Source organism: Naumovozyma castellii, chromosome 9, assembly GCF_000237345.1.
Source record: "Naumovozyma castellii chromosome 9, complete genome".
NCBI classification, from domain to species: Eukaryota; Fungi; Ascomycota; class Saccharomycetes; order Saccharomycetales; family Saccharomycetaceae; genus Naumovozyma; species Naumovozyma castellii.
In genome coordinates, this window is record NC_016499.1 from 90741 (window position 1) to 109979 (window position 19239).

At 37.2% G+C, this 19239-nt stretch overlaps 10 protein-coding genes across 10 annotated transcripts; 4 read left to right on the plus strand and 6 right to left on the minus strand.

Moving 5' to 3' along the window:
* Window positions 1-65: 65 nt before the first annotated feature.
* SMC5 (DNA repair ATPase SMC5) lies at window positions 66-3353 on the minus strand (the record flags this gene model as incomplete). Its single annotated transcript, XM_003678022.1, has 1 exon — window positions 66-3353. One exon carries the CDS (start codon window positions 3351-3353, stop codon window positions 66-68), a length of 3288 nt encoding a protein of 1095 aa, XP_003678070.1.
* A 1025-nt stretch (window positions 3354-4378) lies between these two features.
* NCAS0I00580 (uncharacterized protein) lies at window positions 4379-5116 on the plus strand (the record flags this gene model as incomplete). Its single annotated transcript, XM_003678023.1, has 1 exon — window positions 4379-5116. The coding sequence occupies one exon, from the start codon at window positions 4379-4381 to the stop codon at window positions 5114-5116; it is 738 nt and encodes a 245-aa protein (XP_003678071.1).
* A 439-nt stretch (window positions 5117-5555) lies between these two features.
* Window positions 5556-7979, plus strand: RTS1 (protein phosphatase 2A regulatory subunit RTS1; the record flags this gene model as incomplete). The annotated part of the gene is made up of 1 exon (XM_003678024.1): window positions 5556-7979. One exon carries the CDS (start codon window positions 5556-5558, stop codon window positions 7977-7979), a length of 2424 nt encoding a protein of 807 aa, XP_003678072.1.
* A 338-nt stretch (window positions 7980-8317) lies between these two features.
* On the minus strand, window positions 8318-8947 carry NCAS0I00600 (emp24/gp25L/p24 family protein; the record flags this gene model as incomplete). Its single annotated transcript, XM_003678025.1, has 1 exon — window positions 8318-8947. The coding sequence occupies one exon, from the start codon at window positions 8945-8947 to the stop codon at window positions 8318-8320; it is 630 nt and encodes a 209-aa protein (XP_003678073.1).
* A 624-nt stretch (window positions 8948-9571) lies between these two features.
* On the plus strand, window positions 9572-11782 carry PET127 (Pet127p; the record flags this gene model as incomplete). Its single annotated transcript, XM_003678026.1, has 1 exon — window positions 9572-11782. The coding sequence occupies one exon, from the start codon at window positions 9572-9574 to the stop codon at window positions 11780-11782; it is 2211 nt and encodes a 736-aa protein (XP_003678074.1).
* A 403-nt stretch (window positions 11783-12185) lies between these two features.
* Window positions 12186-13622, plus strand: GAS5 (1,3-beta-glucanosyltransferase; the record flags this gene model as incomplete). The annotated part of the gene is made up of 1 exon (XM_003678027.1): window positions 12186-13622. One exon carries the CDS (start codon window positions 12186-12188, stop codon window positions 13620-13622), a length of 1437 nt encoding a protein of 478 aa, XP_003678075.1.
* Window positions 13623-13799: 177 nt separating this feature from the next.
* YAP7 (Yap7p) lies at window positions 13800-14864 on the minus strand (the record flags this gene model as incomplete). The annotated part of the gene is made up of 1 exon (XM_003678028.1): window positions 13800-14864. The coding sequence occupies one exon, from the start codon at window positions 14862-14864 to the stop codon at window positions 13800-13802; it is 1065 nt and encodes a 354-aa protein (XP_003678076.1).
* Window positions 14865-15591: 727 nt separating this feature from the next.
* MDM38 (ribosome-binding protein MDM38) lies at window positions 15592-17229 on the minus strand (the record flags this gene model as incomplete). The annotated part of the gene is made up of 1 exon (XM_003678029.1): window positions 15592-17229. One exon carries the CDS (start codon window positions 17227-17229, stop codon window positions 15592-15594), a length of 1638 nt encoding a protein of 545 aa, XP_003678077.1.
* A 271-nt stretch (window positions 17230-17500) lies between these two features.
* Window positions 17501-17848, minus strand: MIM1 (Mim1p; the record flags this gene model as incomplete). Its single annotated transcript, XM_003678030.1, has 1 exon — window positions 17501-17848. The coding sequence occupies one exon, from the start codon at window positions 17846-17848 to the stop codon at window positions 17501-17503; it is 348 nt and encodes a 115-aa protein (XP_003678078.1).
* Window positions 17849-18197: 349 nt separating this feature from the next.
* Window positions 18198-18956, minus strand: NCAS0I00660 (SRP1/TIP1 family protein; the record flags this gene model as incomplete). Its single annotated transcript, XM_003678031.1, has 1 exon — window positions 18198-18956. One exon carries the CDS (start codon window positions 18954-18956, stop codon window positions 18198-18200), a length of 759 nt encoding a protein of 252 aa, XP_003678079.1.
* Window positions 18957-19239: the final 283 nt, after the last annotated feature.

Below are 19239 nucleotides of genomic sequence, written 5' to 3' on the forward strand. Positions count from 1 at the left end.
GTAAGTTATATAGTACATTAAGTTAATATTTAAATATATAACAGTATTGAAGGTTAAATGTGCAATTAGAAGACATAGTTGGAAGTCTCACCGAAATGAACCATTTCTGGTTCCTCGGATGGATTAGGTATCCAAGAACCAGCCATAACACAATGGATTCTCATCTTCTCGTGGTAATGTAGGTCAGTTAATAATTTAGGGGTAATTAAAAAATATTGTGATGTGTTTTCCGCACATGCGTTCTCAACCATAGCTTTATGAACAATTCTTTCGTTTCTAGCATCCATACCTTGATTGATTTCATCGACAACTCTAAATGGAGCAGAAGTAAACTCTTGTAGTGCAATCATATATAAAACAGTGGAAACTGCCCTTTCACCACCCGATTGAGTGTGGGAATCCAATCTTTTCAAAGTAGCGTTATCTCTAAACTTAACCATGATCTCAATTTTCCATTCAGAAAACTGATGTGGCTTGACAAGGTTGACAGCACCTGCACTGCCAACATTCTTGAATAAACGAGAAAATCTTGTGGAAATTTTTTCAATTATTTCGTCCAATTTTGGTTCTAAAGTGGATCTTCCCTGTTTTATCTTTTCTTTAATGGATTTCAATTCTACTTGTTGTTTCGGCAGCGTTTCTTCCAATTGTGATATTTCCTTCTCCACTTGCTTCAAAATAGTAATGGATGATGCATCATGATTAATCATGGAAATTTCAGACTCCAACTTATCGATGATTTCGGTGATATGCGTTACGTTGAATGTACCGTCCTTTTCATAACCCTCTGCATAGTCATTCAACTTTTCTCTTGTACTGTCGTCATATGATCGGATCTGTCGTATCCATTGTTGGTATTCTTCAGTATCCCTCAAACGTCTAACAGTCTCCCTTTTCGTCTCAAATTCTTTCTTTAATTCATCTTCACGATCATTGAAAAATCCAATAACATCATTCATTGAGACGTCGTTATTTTTTGCTTCCAAATATTCAAGGTCAGCCTTAAACAATTCCTTTTGACAAGAGTTTACATTGCCCATAAGACCAACCATTTGTTTTAATAAATCAGTTTGAATTTTCAATTCTTTGGAAATAGACGCTTCTACAGCCTTAATTTTTTGGGAAACATCCTTTCTTGCATCGTTGTTTAATTCCTGAAATTTGGATTCCAAACTTTCAATGGTGGATTTTACCATAGAATATTGCTTTCTTACTTCATTCAATTCATGGCCTTTTTGAGAAATACGTTCATTTTCCCTGGCGATACTTGACAATTGATGTTTAAATTCTCCTCTTTCATTAGATAAGTTTTCCAATTTAGCTTTCCTTTCTTCGACTTGCGATTTTAATTTTCTCACATCTTCTTCAATTCTATTCTTTTGCTCATCTGATATTATGGAAGATTGATAGTATCTAGTTGGTTTCAATGAAGAATCAACAGAATAAATTTGACCTGTGTAGGATGATTGCCTTATATCAAAGACTCTATCACCATGTAGAGCTCTTCTAAATAAAACTTTACCATTTGGACCAGGTTGTAATAATCTTTCCAATTGTCGTGGAGTTAACTCTTTTCTGGAGACCGGGATGGTATGAATATTATTGATTTGACGAAGCATGTTAATAACATTGGTATCACCTGTAACAAAATCAGAAAGGTAACCTTCAAACCCATATTGCGCTAGTTGCTCACGGGGCATAGGTTGCTGTGATTCACGGTTTGATATTTCTCTTAAATTGATTCTAAATTGCTTCAATATTTGATCATTGAATTGTTCATATGCGTTAGAGTCTATCATGGTTAATGCAATGCTGGTGTTAAAATCAACACTATTGGCCAAATATTTTGCAAATTGTGGATGTTTGGCAGAAACGGTCATTAATGGTGGTTCTAACACTTTCCCCTTCATTGCAGGTATTGTTCTAATATATTGAACAGCTCTTTTGATTTCTATGAAACTTCGATCCAAGTCCAATATGCCAATTTTATCTGTCCCAGTCAAACTTTTCACTTTATTTTCAGCTTGTCTAGTCAGTTGTCTAATTTCATGATTGATGGAATTTGCCTTATTATCTATATCACCCATTTTATTTCTAACGTTTGAATCCTCATCAAGTAAAGCAGATCTTTTTTTCTCAATTTCTTCCAGGAGTGTTGCGTCAGGTAACGCAATTTGGGTCAATTTGGTTTGGTTGGCTTCCAAAGTTTCTTTAGTCTTTGCCATCTCTTCATGTAATTTCTTCGTTCTAGTTTTATAATATGCAGTTTGTGTTTGTTTCTTAATAATATTTTCTCTAACAACTTTCAAATCATTGAATACGTTCATTAATTTATTTCTTGTCAATTTCAATTCCTCTTCCTTGGATCTTTTATTTTCAGCAAATTCATCCACTTTAGTCTCCATATCCAATTTAGTGTCTACGAAGGGCTTCTTATCTTTCAATAATGCTCTAAGATTTTGTTTTGCCAATTCATAGTCACCTTTCAATCTTTGAAGATTTTCCTTATGATCTTTCACTTTAACGTAGGGTAAAAGTTTCTTATGTATTTCAATATCTTCTTTCATTGTTTCAAACTCCTTCAATGATCTCACTGAGGCTTCCAATTTATTACGATCCGTTTCCAATTCATTAAATCTTTTCTGTTTAATATCCACTTCATTCTCTAATGTAGTTTCATCATTCTGACTGGACTTTAAATCATCCAATATTTGCAATAATTGTGCATCAATGGATCTGACAGTCTCCACCAACAATTTATCCGATTTCAAACGTGCAAACTCTTCCACACGTTCCTGCGATAAAAATTGGCAAAGGTTATCCAATTGAATATTAAGGAACTTGACAAGGTTCTTAATAACATTTTCCGTAACTGGTTTATCATTAATGAAATAATCTGATTTACACTTATTCCCATCTCTTTGAATGAGTCTAGTGACTTTCAACAGATCTTTCCCCGCGAGATTAAACTTCAAATTCAAAGAAGATTGCAGTTCAGTGGGGTCTTCGTAATTCTTCAAAAAGATTTCAATCCTGGAAGTATCTTCCCCGTTCTTAATAAAATCGTCCACTCTCTTTGCTCTGCCAATGAATTCCGGTTTACCGGCGAGTCCAAGACAAACAGCGCATACAAAAGTGGATTTCCCTGACCCATTGGGTCCAATGATCATGTTCAAAGATGGGGATAGGTTGAATTCCGTTAGTCTATAAGTGACGAAATTTTGCAATTTGATCTTCACGATGCTTCCTGGTTGAAATTGGTCGTATGTTCTTGGTGCTAGTTTCAATTTCTTTGTTTGCGGTCCGGAGGAGGAGGCAAACCGAGAAAGGTCCATTATGGAGGCAGTGGCCATTGCACCTTGCCTTTGGTTAGTTGTGTGATTTCTTTGAAGTTTTGTTTTGTTATAGAGGGAAGATCCAGTAATTTTCCATCCACATTATTATATCTTGATATTTTTTCAGTAGTCGCGTAAATATTAGTAAACTTTAACGCGTCATTAAGAGTAAGGGCTTACATAAGCATATATAATATTTGTTTGTTCTGGTTACACTAATCTATATAGACAAGAGGAGAAAAAGGACAATTCAATCAGTGTAGCGGTTCTGAAAATGGTTAATCTTTGTATTTCGATCATTTTTTTAGTAAAGAAATCTGATGCATAATGCTGCTCCATTCTTCATCATATGAAATGTCCTGTTCCTGATTCCGTTCCGTTCGTTCAATTGGCAAGAGGGAGATCATGATACAAGGATACTCCTTCTGGAGTACCAGAAGTATCGTGATTTTGGGGCTTGATGTTTTTAATGCATCTATCAAAGAATTAGCTAACAAGAGAGAAAGTATCAAAGAAAAGAGTGTTCTCAAATACAAATATTTGAACGTAAAGTTTTTCTTCACTGGACGTGGTTACCCGGTGTGTCAATGCCCTATCTTCTTTTAGGGCATTGATATAATGTGAAATAACATTATAGTAGAAGATAAAATATGTTGAGAAATAGTTAGATTCTTAAGCTGGTCAGTGTTTTGTAGTGTCACATGTCAATGTTATGCAGTTCTAGGATTAACTGACATTATGTAATATTTTGTTACGGTCTATCTCACGGTCTTCTTAACATTTTTAGAAAACAAAACTGTTATTACAACCGTTATTCTGAATGTGTGCTACTTCTGGTGCGATTAATCTTTCATTGCCTTACTATTATGAAGTAAAAGCTTTATCAAATGTCCGTGCACAGTGACATTACGTCAAATTTGTATGCTTACGTAACTCCCTCGGTCTCATTATGATAAAAGCCATCTCTATATACATGTAATTATTCTATTGTATGGTACTATCCTCTATTGGAAGAAACATGTAACAGAGACAAGATCACCGCTATGAACAAGTCTAAGACGCTAATCATCCCTCCTCAGGGACTACCCCCTAAATTGCCCACTTTCACCAACTCTAACACTGGCATTGAGGGACTCAACCACACCAACGACGTTGATAAAGTTACCAAGACCCTCTGCATCGCATTCGCAGACTCTACCCCCGGTGACTACCTCATGAAGAAGTTCTTCAATGTGGCCCTCGACGAACCCACCTCCAGGTCCCGTATCGACGCCATGATGCATTATTACACCGCCTGTTACCATGATTTGGGTGGTGAACTCATCGAGGCAAACTCCTTCGATGCTGTGTCACTTTGGAGTGTTCCAGGGGCTCATTTACCCGTCTCTTACACTAACGACCCCAAATTCAACAAGATCTTCTTTGATGATATGGTCAAGAGGAAGAAGGCCGTCTTACCCGAGGGAATGGACTATTATTATCTGTTCATGATCGGGAAGGATTTGACCCATCCGGAAATCAGAGGCTCTGTGAGAAAAATATTCCAATATTTCCAAAAGAGGGCCGATGATGAGAATTGTGCCATCATCTTGGAAGCCATCTCTGAGCATGCCAGATCTGTGTATGAATATTTTGGTTTCAAGAACTACCTTACCTTTAAATTCGGTGTTGGTGAGTGCGATTCCAAGGGGAATTTGGATCCCAAGGGAGAGGGTTTCACTGCATATTTGATGATCTACCACAAGGACGGTGACAAGGTGTTGCGAGCATATAATATATAAGTAGATAGAAATGGAATATATACATTTTTTTGTATGTATTTAATAATTAGTGACATTTAGAAGGGTTACCCTGTGCTCCGCCGCCCCTATTGCTTTTTGTTTTGTATTGTTTTGTTTCGTTTCGTCTTGCTTTGCTTTCTTTGACTTCAAAATAATTCAATCGGTAACGTGTATGGATCAATTGCAACGCTCCATTCTATCACAACTATAACTAGTTATCCAGTATTACAAAGACTCCCGCTAGTATAATTGCAATTTGCTGCCAGCTCTTCATACTTTAAACCGATCCGTGACGCTTCGGTCCCCATACTTATCATATCCCTGAGAATTCCCCTGTGACATTACATTATTCTGTGAATACGTAACATACACAATTAACACTCCATTATAGAACATAACTAAAAGCTAATTGTAGATTAGTATACCCCCGCCTGCCAAGATGATGCGTGGTTTCAAACAAAAATTGATAAAGAAGACCTCGGGTTCCTCCTCCTCGAGTAGCAGCGGTAATAATAGCAGCAGCAATAGCAAAAAGAAGGAAAGAGAAAAGAATGAGAAGTCGTCGACAACTTCTACGGGGTCTACCGCAAATTCCTCGTCTGGATCAAGAAAATCTTCAACTTCGAAGGAATCAAGACATACTGCCAATAAATCAACTTCAAGTTCTACTTCCACTGCCAAACATCATTCTCAAAATGGTTCTTCGTCATCCACTCCATCAACATCTTCATCGTCCAATTCTTCCTCTACCAAGACAGAATCTAAATCAAAGAGTGATCATGGCAAAAGTAACCATTCTGCAACTTCATCAACAGAAACTGTAAAGGACAATACCCAAGCAAAATCATCCAATCATCATTCCTCTCATCCAAATACAGAGTTACAAACACCAACAGTGACGATAACAACAAATGCAACTAATACCACTCCAATTCCTAAACCACATCCGACTTTGTTGGCTGCTGCCTCCGCTATAGCACCATCTTCCCCAACATCAAACAATACACAACCAACTGCAACATCACCGGGAATAGATATCCCTAGATCTTCTCATTCCTTTGAAAGATTACCCACTCCAACAAAATTAAATGCAGACTCGGATTTGGAATTAGTAAAGACTCCCCAACGTCATTCATCTTCCAGATTTGAACCTTCAAGATATACACAATTGACAAAATTACCAAATTTCGATGAAGTATCACCAGAGGAAAGAATTGCCCTTTTCATTGCTAAAGTAGATCAATGTAATACCATGTTTGATTTCAATGATCCAAGTTTTGACATTCAAGGAAAGGAAATTAAAAGAATTACATTACAAGAATTAATCGAATTCATTGTCACAAATAGATTCCAATACAGTAATGAAATGTATTCTCATGTAGTGACCATGTTCAAGATCAATTTATTTAGACCCATTCCACCACCGGTAAACCCTATTGGTGATATCTATGATCCTGATGAAGATGAACCTGTTAATGAATTGGCTTGGCCTCACATGCAATTAATTTACGAATTCTTTTTAAGATTTGTGGAATCCCCTGATTTTAATCATCAAATTGCCAAACAATACATTGATCAAAATTTCATCTTGAAATTGTTAGAATTATTTGATAGTGAAGACATCAGAGAACGTGATTGCTTGAAGACTACTCTTCATCGTATCTACGGGAAATTTTTAAGCTTAAGAAGTTTTATTCGTCGTTCCATAAATAATATTTTCCTACAATTCACTTACGAAACGGAAAGATTCAACGGTATTGCAGAATTATTAGAAATTCTGGGATCTATCATTAACGGGTTTGCATTACCATTAAAGGAAGAACATAAAGTCTTCTTAGTTAGAATCTTAATCCCATTACATAAAGTTCGCTGTCTTTCATTATATCATCCACAATTAGCTTATTGCATAGTGCAATTCTTAGAAAAGGAACCATTATTAACTGAAGAAGTGGTGATGGGTCTCTTACGTTATTGGCCAAAGATTAATTCTACCAAGGAGATCATGTTCTTGAACGAAATTGAAGATATATTTGAAGTCATTGAACCATTGGAATTTATTAAAGTGGAAGTCCCATTATTTGTTCAATTGGCTAAATGTATTTCATCATCACATTTCCAAGTCGCTGAAAAAGTATTAAGTTATTGGAATAATGAATATTTCTTAAACCTTTGCATAGAAAACGCTGAAGTCATATTACCAATCATTTTCCCAGCATTATACGAGTTAACTTCGCAATTAGAATTGGAATCGAATAATAATAGTAATTCTGATTTGAATGGTGGAATGTTAAATAGTAACCCTGGTATGGGTGGTTCAGGTAATGCGGATGTCGATAATCTAAATGGGCTTTGTGATCCATACATGTTAGTGGAACAAGCTATAAATTCTGGTTCATGGAATAGAGCCATTCATGCAATGGCATTTAAGGCATTGAAGATTTTCTTAGAAACAAATCCTGTATTATATGAAAATTGTAACGCATTATACCTATCGAGTGTTAAAGAGACAGAAAAGAGGAAAATACAAAGAGAGGAAAATTGGAAAAAATTGGAAGAATATGTGGATAATTTAAAAATTAGTGACTATAATAAGAAAAGTGAAAATGGAAATGAAAATAATAATGATGATATGCATGATGATTCGGAACACACAAACAATGTTCAATCCAAAGAGAATACTGTTAGCAATACCATGGATGAAAGCGGTCATGCTAGTTTAAAAGATCACGATATATTTGAAGGAGCTGAAGAGGCAATACCGGAGAGTGACAGTGAAGATAATGATGACGATGATAATACTAACGATCTCACAGGTAGCAGTAATGCTATGAATATGGATGCCGGTAATGATATAGAGTTATAAAGAATACGCAATGCTTGTACAATATCCAATGGGGAAATTTAATATAAAAAAATGAGATAAGAAAAATATATATGCATACACAAAAGGTCTCATTTTTGTTTCAATTCAAACATTCATTCATTTCCTAATGGCCGCAGGCAAGATATCAACTTATGTAACCCTTTTGAACAAGGTAACGAATTCTCCCACTTTCTTTTATTTATATATCGTATAACATTTGGCACATTTTATTAATTGATTAATCCCTTTACTTTACTCCATAAATGATATGAAATGGTATTCCGTTATTTATTTATTTATTTATTTTATGTTAGGTAAAAAAGTAAAAGACTCTCTTTCTAAACGTAATTCGAACTACGTCCCTTGAAGAAAAATTCAATTATAACAGCCTGGAGGATACTAACGGCGACGGTTACACCGATACCCAGGAATGCTAACCACCTTAGTCTAGATTTGGTGGAATTCACGGTATGCATATTTCTCCATTCCCTTGCTCTTAAATATTGTAATAGTTTTGAAATCTTATCCAAACTTCTATCAATCTCTTCAATGGAGTTATAAGCAAGCAAATCTTCCGCAGCAATATTATCATTGGTGATAGGACGTTCTTTTTCTATGATAATTTCGACCACTTTGTCCTCATTACCGTAGTTATTCATATAGCAGAAAGAATATTGCCCCACACCAAATGATTTTAGTAAGAAATCAGAAGCTTTCTTTTGTTCTTCTCTACCAATGGCAGATCCATCTGGCCCAATAATCTCGAAATCAATGTCATAATCACCACCTGTTAATACTTGGAACCCTACAACAATCGTATCATCTTCGCTATCCATGTCGTAATAGAAACATTCCTTACCATGAGCAGGTAGTGCGATACCCAAGTGAGTATTTGCCGAGTATACAGTGCTAGTAAAAGCAAAAAGCAATGCAAAAAATAAGCAGTATAGTTTATTTGTCATTGTCATTTTGAACTCTCTATTAATTGTTGAGTGTGGGCATGTGTTTTAATGACAAACTGTTTATTTATGTTACAGCTGAAATTTCAATGTTGGATCAAGATACGTAGTCCATTAGTCTCCATATTGTTGTGCCGGCATCTGTAATTTGCGTGCTAAAAACGAAAAAACCAAGGCATCAAGGACTAAACTAACGACAATCCCGACCCAAACTTAAAACACCAGTATTTGAAATCTAGACATCTCTAGAATACGTTTTTAGCTCTTCATGTATTGTAGAATCTTATAGATGTTAGAAATTTGTACAAAAAAGAACATAGCAAGTGAATTCACGTGTTAAAGAAGCATTCTGCTACTTTCTGAAAATCATTTGTAGTGAAAACAAAATACACTGTTCAATTTTTAAACGTTATAAGCTGGCTTCGTATGTAAATTTCCCCCAACTCAATTGTTGCAATACTTGTTCTTTTCTCGCATGTATCTGCTAAATATAGTTAAGAGAACTATCATTTAGCTTTTAGCGGGACAGATTCAATACTCTTGAAATTCTTAAAGACGTTTCAAGTGCCATTCTACAAACAGTGGCCTCGCCAAAAGAAGGTAGTATCGTATATTGTGGTTGCAAATATATCCATGAGACGTATACCTATCCATAAGGAGCATCTTTTACTCAGATACCGAGGTGATCGTGGTTCTTCAATCCGATATCTTAAAATTCATAACCATCGACTAACGCCTTCAACTGGAACACAGCCAAAAGACTTTCAAAGCCAACAATCAGGACCTATACTAGGAAGTATTATTGAGAAACATGAAATAAACGGAGGCTCAAGTTCAGAAGCAGAAATTGCGGATGTATTAAATAATTTGAAGGAGCAGAACGTCAACAACAACAAAAATAATAATGATAAGGAACATTTAAGTAATAGCAAGAGACGCCCCACAATTTCCTTTCTATTGGATGCTGAACCTACCAAACAAGAATCTATAAAATTAAGTGATACAGAACCAGATAATAAACCACCATTGTTAGCCCATGGACTTGAAAGATCTTTATATGAACCTGTAACGTTGCATCCTTTAAAGGATCAAAGGAGTGGGGTCTACAATTTTGCACGAGAGGTTGAAAATATTGCTCCTGAGATGTTAGAAAAGAAATCGTTAGAAGAAGATGCATTGTTCATTACGCCGCATCGAGATAAAGCTCTTTTGACTCTTGCGAACAAGTTTAATCAAAAATATATTTCTTCTACGAGTTCCATGACTTCGGTGTTATCACACTTGCATTTCCTATTGTCAAACTTTAGACAATTAAATATTGTGGAATCATCTATCTCCAAAAATTTCCCTCAAATTAATTGTAATTTTACTAAAGGTGCACAATTCCCAGCAACTATAATACTACGGAAAATGGATAAAAAAGTACGCTCCATTGACCCTGATAGAAGCCTGGATAAAGAAATTATCTTGTCCATTTTAGGTCATACTTTGGAAGATTTTCTTACGAAAAGACCGCCTGTGAAGGTAGAAAGTTACCATTATTCAAAAATTGATGATTTCATACTAAGATCTCAATTAGATGCGTATGATCCGAAATTACCAGGAACAGGGGTATTCGATTTGAAAACTAGAGCGGTCACTGCTATAAGGCATGATCTTTCATATGTGGAGAATAATAATAACTACACTGGATATGAAATTAACAAAATATATGGGGAATTCGAATCTTTAGAACGTGAATTTTTTGAATTGATCAGAAGTACACTTTTAAAATATTCCCTTCAAGCTCGAATTGGGAAAATGGATGGTATATTTGTTGCATATCATAATATTGCTAAGATATTTGGATTTCAGTACCTACCTTTAGAATCAATTGATTACTTAATTCATTCAAGTTACGATAAGGATTTTTCCAATGTTCTATACTTCAGAAATAAAATGCTACGTGGAATATATGGGGAAACTGGGTTTATACTCAAGCATCAACGTCAGGAACGTGAGATTGCATCATTAGTTGCAGACAAGGAGTTTAGAATGTCTGTTGTTCTATTTAGAAATCTCTTACAGCATATTGAAAATGAATTGAATAAGAGATCTATAAATTGGGAAAAATGTAAAATTATGATGAAAACTGTTTCTGTTAAGAAGAGGGTCAACGATGCAGGAATTCAACAAGTACCCCTTCTCAATGTGGTAGTCCTTCCGTTACCAGATGACTACAATGATAAATCATTGTTTACCGCCGGGATGACCGACAACGATTTATCGGCAGAAATAGCAAAGATTCGACAAGAAAGTGCCAAACTAATGGAAGAAAAATCAGATTCAATGCTAGGTTTTGAAGTAGAGCTGGATCATTTACTTTGCCATCATAAATCAAGTTTTGAAGTGCCCTCATTTGCTAAGGCTAAAAACAAGGTATTGGATTCTCAAACATGTCGTTTCCTCAATAAAAGGTTGAGCACCAATTATTACTTAAAATGTCCAACTTGGAAAACTCCAAATTTTTTCCACCCTCTAGATGTCTCTATGTGGAGATCCAGTGTTAAGATAACCACCATTGAGGACAAGAATAGACTGAAAGAATTATATTCTTCTTACTTTAATATTAAATTAAATGCTCTCGAGAAGCAATCACGAGTGTGTTACTCTGATCAGGATATATCAGAGGATGAGTTAGTAGTGGAAAGGATTCAAAAATTTCTGAGGAGGAATACCAGAGCTGGACCTATCTCTGAAAAGAGTACGATAAGGGTCCCAGGACGTAAAAGACCGACCAGGTACCAAGAAATGTTAAGGGCCTACGCATTGAAAGGCCAACAGAGGAGTCAAACAACGTTGTAAATAGTAATGATATATAGACAATCATCTCATGTAAATATAACTATAGATCTGCTCATTATAGCCAACGATGTTATTTGTTTTGAATCCTCGAGATTCAGGAACAAGAAAGATCAGGCCATTTAAACCCCGCGGTGAAAACTCCGCACAGTCTTTGTTGTCAATTCACTGTTGTTTGTTGTTATTTCGCGCATGCGCAAGAACTATATATTTAGATCGAAAATTTTTCAGGCAGTAGAAAAACAACTGGCCCCTCTGTTTATTCTATTCTGCTGAAACACAGATCTGTCATTGTTGTTTGCTGGTATTTTCATTCGCTCCACGTACTTAACAATTTGCATCTTGCAATCAGCTTTCGTTTAACAACAACTTTCAGTGCAACCATAGCAGTGAGAACAGAAAAAAAATGCTACTAAGCTCTTTGTTTACCTCTTCCTTAGCTACTTTAGCTGCGTTGAAGGTTTCTCAAGCTGCAAACTCCACAAACAGTTCTACACCAGCTATTGAAATTAAAGGTAATGCCTTCTTTGATAGTGAATCCGGTGATAGATTTTACATCCGTGGTGTTGATTATCAACCAGGTGGTTCATCCAATTTAACCGATCCCCTAGCTGATGTTGATATCTGTAAAAGAGATATCCCTGTTTTCCAAGATTTAGGTATTAACACCATCAGGGTGTACACTGTTGATAATTCCTTGGACCATGACGAATGTATGAACCTATTATCTAACGCTGGTATTTATTTAATTTTAGATGTTAACACCCCAGGTGCATCCATTTCCAGATGGGAACCAGCATGTTCATACAATGCCGATTATTTACAAAGTGTTTTTGCTACTATTGATACTTTTGCCAAATATGAGAATGTTCTTGGGTTATTTGCTGGTAATGAAGTCATCAATAGTGATAACACCACTGACACTGCCACTTACGTGAAGGCTGTTGTTAGAGACATGAAGAAATATATCAAGGCCAGAGATTACAGACAAATTCCAGTTGGTTATTCAGCCGCAGATATTGTTGCTAACAGACAATTAGCTGCTGAATATTTCAACTGTGGTGATGATGCTGATGCTAGAATTGATATGTTTGGTGTTAACGATTATTCATGGTGTGGTCAATCATCATTTATGGTGTCTGGTTACAAGGAAAAGATGAGTTTATACCAAGATTATTCTCTTCCAATCTTCTTGAGTGAATTTGGTTGTAATAAAGTTCCCTCTTCAAGACCCTTTACTGAAATTGAAGCCATTTATTCCACTGAAATGTCATCTGTTTTTTCTGGTGGGTTGGTTTATGAATATTCCAACGAAGCTAATAAGTATGGGCTAGTGGAAATTGATGGTGACAAAGTGACCAAATTGACTGATTTTGAGAATTTGAAATCAGAATACGCCAAGGTTTCTAACCCATCCGGTGATGGTGGTTACTCTACAGACAACAAGGTTTCCACTTGTCCTGATTATGAAAAGGGTGTCTGGGAAGCCAACAACACATTACCAGATATGCCAAGTGCTGCATCTGCGTATTTCAAGAGTGGTGCTGGTGAACCAATGGGTACTATTATTTCCACTCAAGAAATGTGTGATAGTGACGATGAAGACGATGACTCTTCCTCCTCCTCATCTAATACCATCACCTCTTCTTCAACTGTTGAATCCTCCACTTCCAGTGCAGTAAGCAACAGTACCTCATCCTCCACAGCCACTTCCACTTCCGCTTCGTCTTCTTCTGCCTCAAGCACTTCCTCCACTTCTTCAAAATCTAAGGGGTCTGCTGGGGCACTAGAAGTACCAGTTTTTTTCCATGTTCTTGCCGAATTATGGAATTATGTTATCTAGTTCATTTGTTCATTGCGCGCGTGCCTAGCTTGGCAAAGGCAACTATTAAAATAATTAGATAAAAATAAATAAAGTTGGGCGAATATAATCTATGTACTTACAATGAATGCTATGTAAAATATTATATTTTTTTTTAAATATTGGATTTATTGATTTATCATGAATTGAGGCATTAGATTAAAGTATATTATTAAGTTGCATGTGTTTTTTGATCCTATTGAAAGTATCACCTTTATATGCTGTGGAATTACCATCTTGTGATTCTTCATTATTATACGTTGGGGGCGACACTGAAACAGGTGGAGGAGACTGTTTCTGTCTCTTATTCAGATTTGGATCTTGATTTTGGAATATATATTCATTAGATTGTATTATTGGTTCTGAATTTGAATTTGGACTTATTCTGTTACTATGGGAAGCCACCATCATTTGAGGAGTATCCTCTGACAAATGACGTTTCAAAGAGAACGGTGGATGTATGGTAGATTGTTGTTGTTGTTGTTGTTGCTGCTGCTGTTGTTGTTGTTGTAAATTTGGATGAGATCGACGTTGAATTATATCTTGATCTGTAGTTAGGGGAGCAGCATATGAATATTGAATATCAGTGGTAGTATGAGGGGATGGTAAGGAGGGTCCTACTGGGAGTCTTCCTGATGCAATTATTGGATAATACATATGACTATTATATTGAGTTTGGAAAGGTGGATGCGATTGTGGTTGTGGAACCATATGAATATTAGTATTATTATCTGGGCTTCTGTTAGCCAAATTATTTGAATTGAGAAGTTGCTTCAATTTTAAATTCTCATTTATACAATTAAGAAGCTCAATTCTATTATCATTAGATTTTTCCTCTAATAATTTATATTTCTTCTCCCACGTACTCAAAAGCGTTTGCAAATTTTCTACTGATTTTTCCAGTACCTGAATTCGATTTGCCTTTCTTTCTCTATAGGCTCTTTGAGCGTCTCTATTTTGTTTTCTTCTCTTAGCAGCAGAAGAGGCAGACGAATGCTTCGATGAGGATTGATCATTGCTACTATCTCTCCCATTGGAAGAAGTATCACTCTCTCCACTCTCGCTGATCTCCGCGGAGGACACTTTCAATGTCATTGTCTCGCAGTTTTCGTTGGAGGTGGTGGTGGTCGGGGTGGTACTGGTAGTAGTAGTAGTGGTGGTGGTGGTGGGCGACAAGAGATTTTTCGTCTCGCCGTCAGCTTGTGGTTCTTCAATGGATGTCATTTGGTTAAGTACGTACACACGCGATGTGATCAAAGGCTGCGATACTTAGTAATCAAGAGGAGAGTTTGGGAGGCCCAACGGTTTGACAAGTCTCGAGAATTCTGGAACCCATTTCTTAAATATCAAAGGCAAGTGACTAACGGCCCCGATCATCATCGAGGTTTGCATTGGCAGACAATAGCTGACATGAACAAGCACAGAATGCGCGTACTTGCTTGCCATGATGTAAGCGCTTTCTTCTCTTGTTTTTTTTGCTCGGTATCCTTTATCGCTGCTCCCCTTATCGCCGGTATCTTTCTTCCAGGGCGGATTACTAATAACCATTCTTTGGTGTTAGGGCTGGACCGTCCCCCTTCGGGCTTACCGGGACGGACACGCCCTAGACCCAGCCCTAGGGCACGAAAGGCAGGGCTGGCGCAGACAATGACTGCGTGTTACGTAACCCGAGAATGTCATATCTCCGATTCGTTGCACACAGGGCCAGGCACAAAAATCACTCAAACAAGCGTGCTTACGCGAGTTTGGTTTTTGCATTTAGGGTTTTAACGGATATGGACCTATCGACACCCGTTCCGTGCCTGGGCCGTACAATTGCAGGAAAGATCGGTTATTACGACTATCCGCACTTGGCTAATTTTGCTCACACTTACATGACTACTACTACATCTGTATGTACGTATGTATGTATGTACGTATGTGCGTTCACCATCAAGGAGGGCGATCTTTTTCAATCTTGCTTCTGTCCATTTTTCTCCTTGGGCGTTGACGTTGACGTTGGGGGTGCCTCTTCCTCGTCCAACTTGATATCGTCCGAGATCTTCTCTCGGGAAGCCCTTGCTTTCGCCTCTTCCTCTTCCTTCTTGATCAATTCTTCCTGTTCCTTCAACACATTCAATTTGAACTCGTTGTCGTCCGTAGTGGGCCTCGTCTCCTCGCTTGCTGCCTCGGTCTCGGCAGCTGCACCTTCTACCACTTGTGGTTGCGTGGAACTCGTCGCATCAATCGCAGCTGGCGGTAATGGCTTACTCGTCGTAGTCTCGGTCTCAGTCTTGCTTGATGTCATCACAGGGGTTGCCGGTTCCTGTGCAATTCCAGATTCTTCCTCTGCCTTCACAGGTTTCGATTCTGCAACGTCTAATTTGGTAACATTGTAAACTGGATCAGGAATCGATCCTAACACTTGAAGAATACCATCGTAATACAGATCCAATAACTTCTCATAATTAGGAACCTCTTTCGAAGGTGAAGTAGCAATGGTCTTATTATATATGGATTCCACCGTCTCAATTTTTTCAATATTCTCTAACCCACCAAAAGTAAACGTCGCACTCAAAACCATCAACACTGAGGGAATCTTCTTTCTCAATCTTAATTCCAACCAAACTTTCAAATTATCAACAAGATTGTTACGAGGAACACCGTACGCCTTCATACCACGCGAAACACACGCATTGTATAACTCTTCGTACGATAATGTGTTCACATTCTCATAATCAATAATCTTATCATCCTCCATGATTGTCTTCAATTGATAACGGATCCTATAACGAAGAACATTATCATTACCGAACGGTCTCAATGACATGAATTTAGACATTGCCACCAATTGAGGTCTCGAAAGGTTATCCAAGATAAGATCATTCTTGAACAATTGAGCAATGGAATTGATCTCTTCATGGTCAAATTTTATTGTGGGATCCTTACCTTCCTTATAGGCATAAAGTTTCTTGAAAAAATTTAAAAATTTCTTCTTATTCTCTAAATTTTCAATGGATTTATAATTTATCAACGACGATTCTTCCAACGTTTCGTGTAAAAAAGTTGAAGTCTTTTCCCTAATTTCAATCAATTTATTACGCTTCTTTTGTTTATCCTTACCTGATTCATAAGTGGAGGGCAACAAGTTGGGGAAGATCTTTAAAGCTATAGGTAATAGCAATTCGGCAAAGGGAATAATGACAAACGCGGAAAAGGGCACCAATCTAAAGATATCCCCCATCGTTCTCTTCAATTGATTATTCTCACGTCTGGATAATTCATAACCTTGAACAAATTTAATCAGTAATTTCGTGGAAATCTTAAGTTCGTAACCTAGAAGCTTAGTACCGTTAACGTAATGCTTGACTTCATGTTTAATTCGTTGCATCAAGGGTTCCTTTTCCTTCTTGATAATGGTGGTGCTGGTGGCCGGTTCTTTACCCTCCGGTTCCACATTGGATGTCGAGTATAATCTCACCGCAGCGGATGGTGCACTTGGCAAATGTCGATATGGTAATATGATATTGGTACTCCTAAGGAATAATAACCCTCGGGATTGTTTCAGAGCGAATGAACTGCTCCTTATGGGCAAACTTATCATCACCATTTTCTACAACGAATTTTGTCTTATGTGATGAAATCTAACTTTTGAGGGAATTAATATCACAATGGTCAGTATATATATGTATATATAATGGATGACTTCGTCTCAATGAGATCTGGCAAATCATAAACTAGTGTGAGATGACTTTGTTGGATCCTGAAATTTGAAAAATCGTTACTCACGCTGAGCGACTTAATCACCAATTAAATTACGCCTAGCTATACGTAATCCAAAAACAAATAGCATAGGGCAAAAGTTAGAATATGTAACGTTATTATATAAACTTGGAATCCATCGTATTTTTCCTCTTCCTCGATTCAGGGTATATCTTGTAGCCTCTGTTGTTGGATCCACCAAACCAATTAAACCTCCAGCTGATTTCGTGAGCAAATAACTCTCCAAATCCAAGCATGAGACCATTTAGAAAGGGTAAGAATAAATTTATGGAACTGGAACTCACAAATGATATTATCCGACTATACTTGGAATTGGACAACGACAAATTGAGACTCGTGGGGCCCTTCTTATTCTCTTCTATAGTTGAATCGTTATCTGATTCGGTGGTCCTATCTTCTCCTCTGTTCCAGTCTTGTACATCTTGTTCACGCTCCTCTCTGTTCATTATATTCTTGTCTTGTTATGGTTCTGGTCTAGTCTATATCCCTGAAAGACTAACTTCGTTTCTAACAAAATTTGATGCCAGGTATTTATTGATCTTGGTTTTTTTACGCATCAGAGAATTCCCGCCCGCAGTGTCATAATATTCATTTCCTATTTCTTGTTGAATAATCAATGATTGACAGATGCCCCCTGCGTTCTTCTAAAGTGTGAAGTCCACTTTAGTATCAAAATTAAAATAAACATTAAACATATTATTCATTACTATTTAAAAAAAAGATAAAGAACGTAAAGGTTATATACTGTTAGATATATAAATGGGTATCGAATGAGGTAGGTATAAATTCAATAACCTATAATAACAAAGCAGCAGCAGCGGCAAGGGCACCCATACCAACAACAGCTTTAGCAGCACCGTTTTCGGTTTGTTGAGCAACAGTGGCTTGGATCTGACCGTCTGTAATTTGAGAGACAGCGGCAATGGTAGAAGAAGCAGCAACAGCAGCCTTGGTAGAGACGACGCTGGCCTTAGAAGACGCAGCAGCAGAGGAAGAAGCCTCGACAGAAGAAGCAGCAGCAGCAGAGGAAGAAGCCTCGACAGAAGAAGCAGCAGCTGTAGATGCAACAGCAGTAGAGGTGGTACTGGATGCAGTGGCAACTGATGAAGTGGCGGCGGCAGCTGTAGAGGTTGTTGTTGGAGCAGCAGATGTGGAAGCGGCAGCAGCAGTGGTTGTTGAAGCCCCAGCGGCTGTGGTATCAGCGGCAAGAGACTCCATATCGTAACCCAAAATAGAGTCAATTTGAGACTTTAATCTGGAAGTGTACCATGGTAATTCCGTCAACATGGAAGAAATACCGGCGAAATCAACTTCACTGTACATAGAAGTGTAAGAATCGTCAGTGGCGGTAGCCAAAGCCATACCGATACTTAGAACACCGGATGGCATATCTTCTAAACTGAAACCGGTACCTGGGGTGGTAGCCAATGACATATAATCGGCCAGATTGGAAGAAACATCTTGCAATAACACACTCAATTCAGCAACTTGAGTGGAAGTTTGAGCAGAAGCAAAGACAGCAGCGGTCAATAAAAGAGCGATCTTGGAGTACATTTTTTTTGGGTGATAAGTAAGCGAGTGTAAATTTGTTATTTTATTTATTGTAAGGGATCAATAAAAAGGAGCATGTTAAAATCGTGTTAACTTTTGAAGATAATATGGTTTGTATATATATATTTTATTTACATTTTTATTTTCTTGCAAATCACTTTTGTTTAGCGTTTGAGTTGTAAGAATGTTCCTTAATGGGTAACCAAATACGTAAATGTTTACGTTTTTCTCATTTGGAGGGCGATCGGAAAGTCTTTAGAAAATGCCAAGCCGTTCTTGAGAGCTG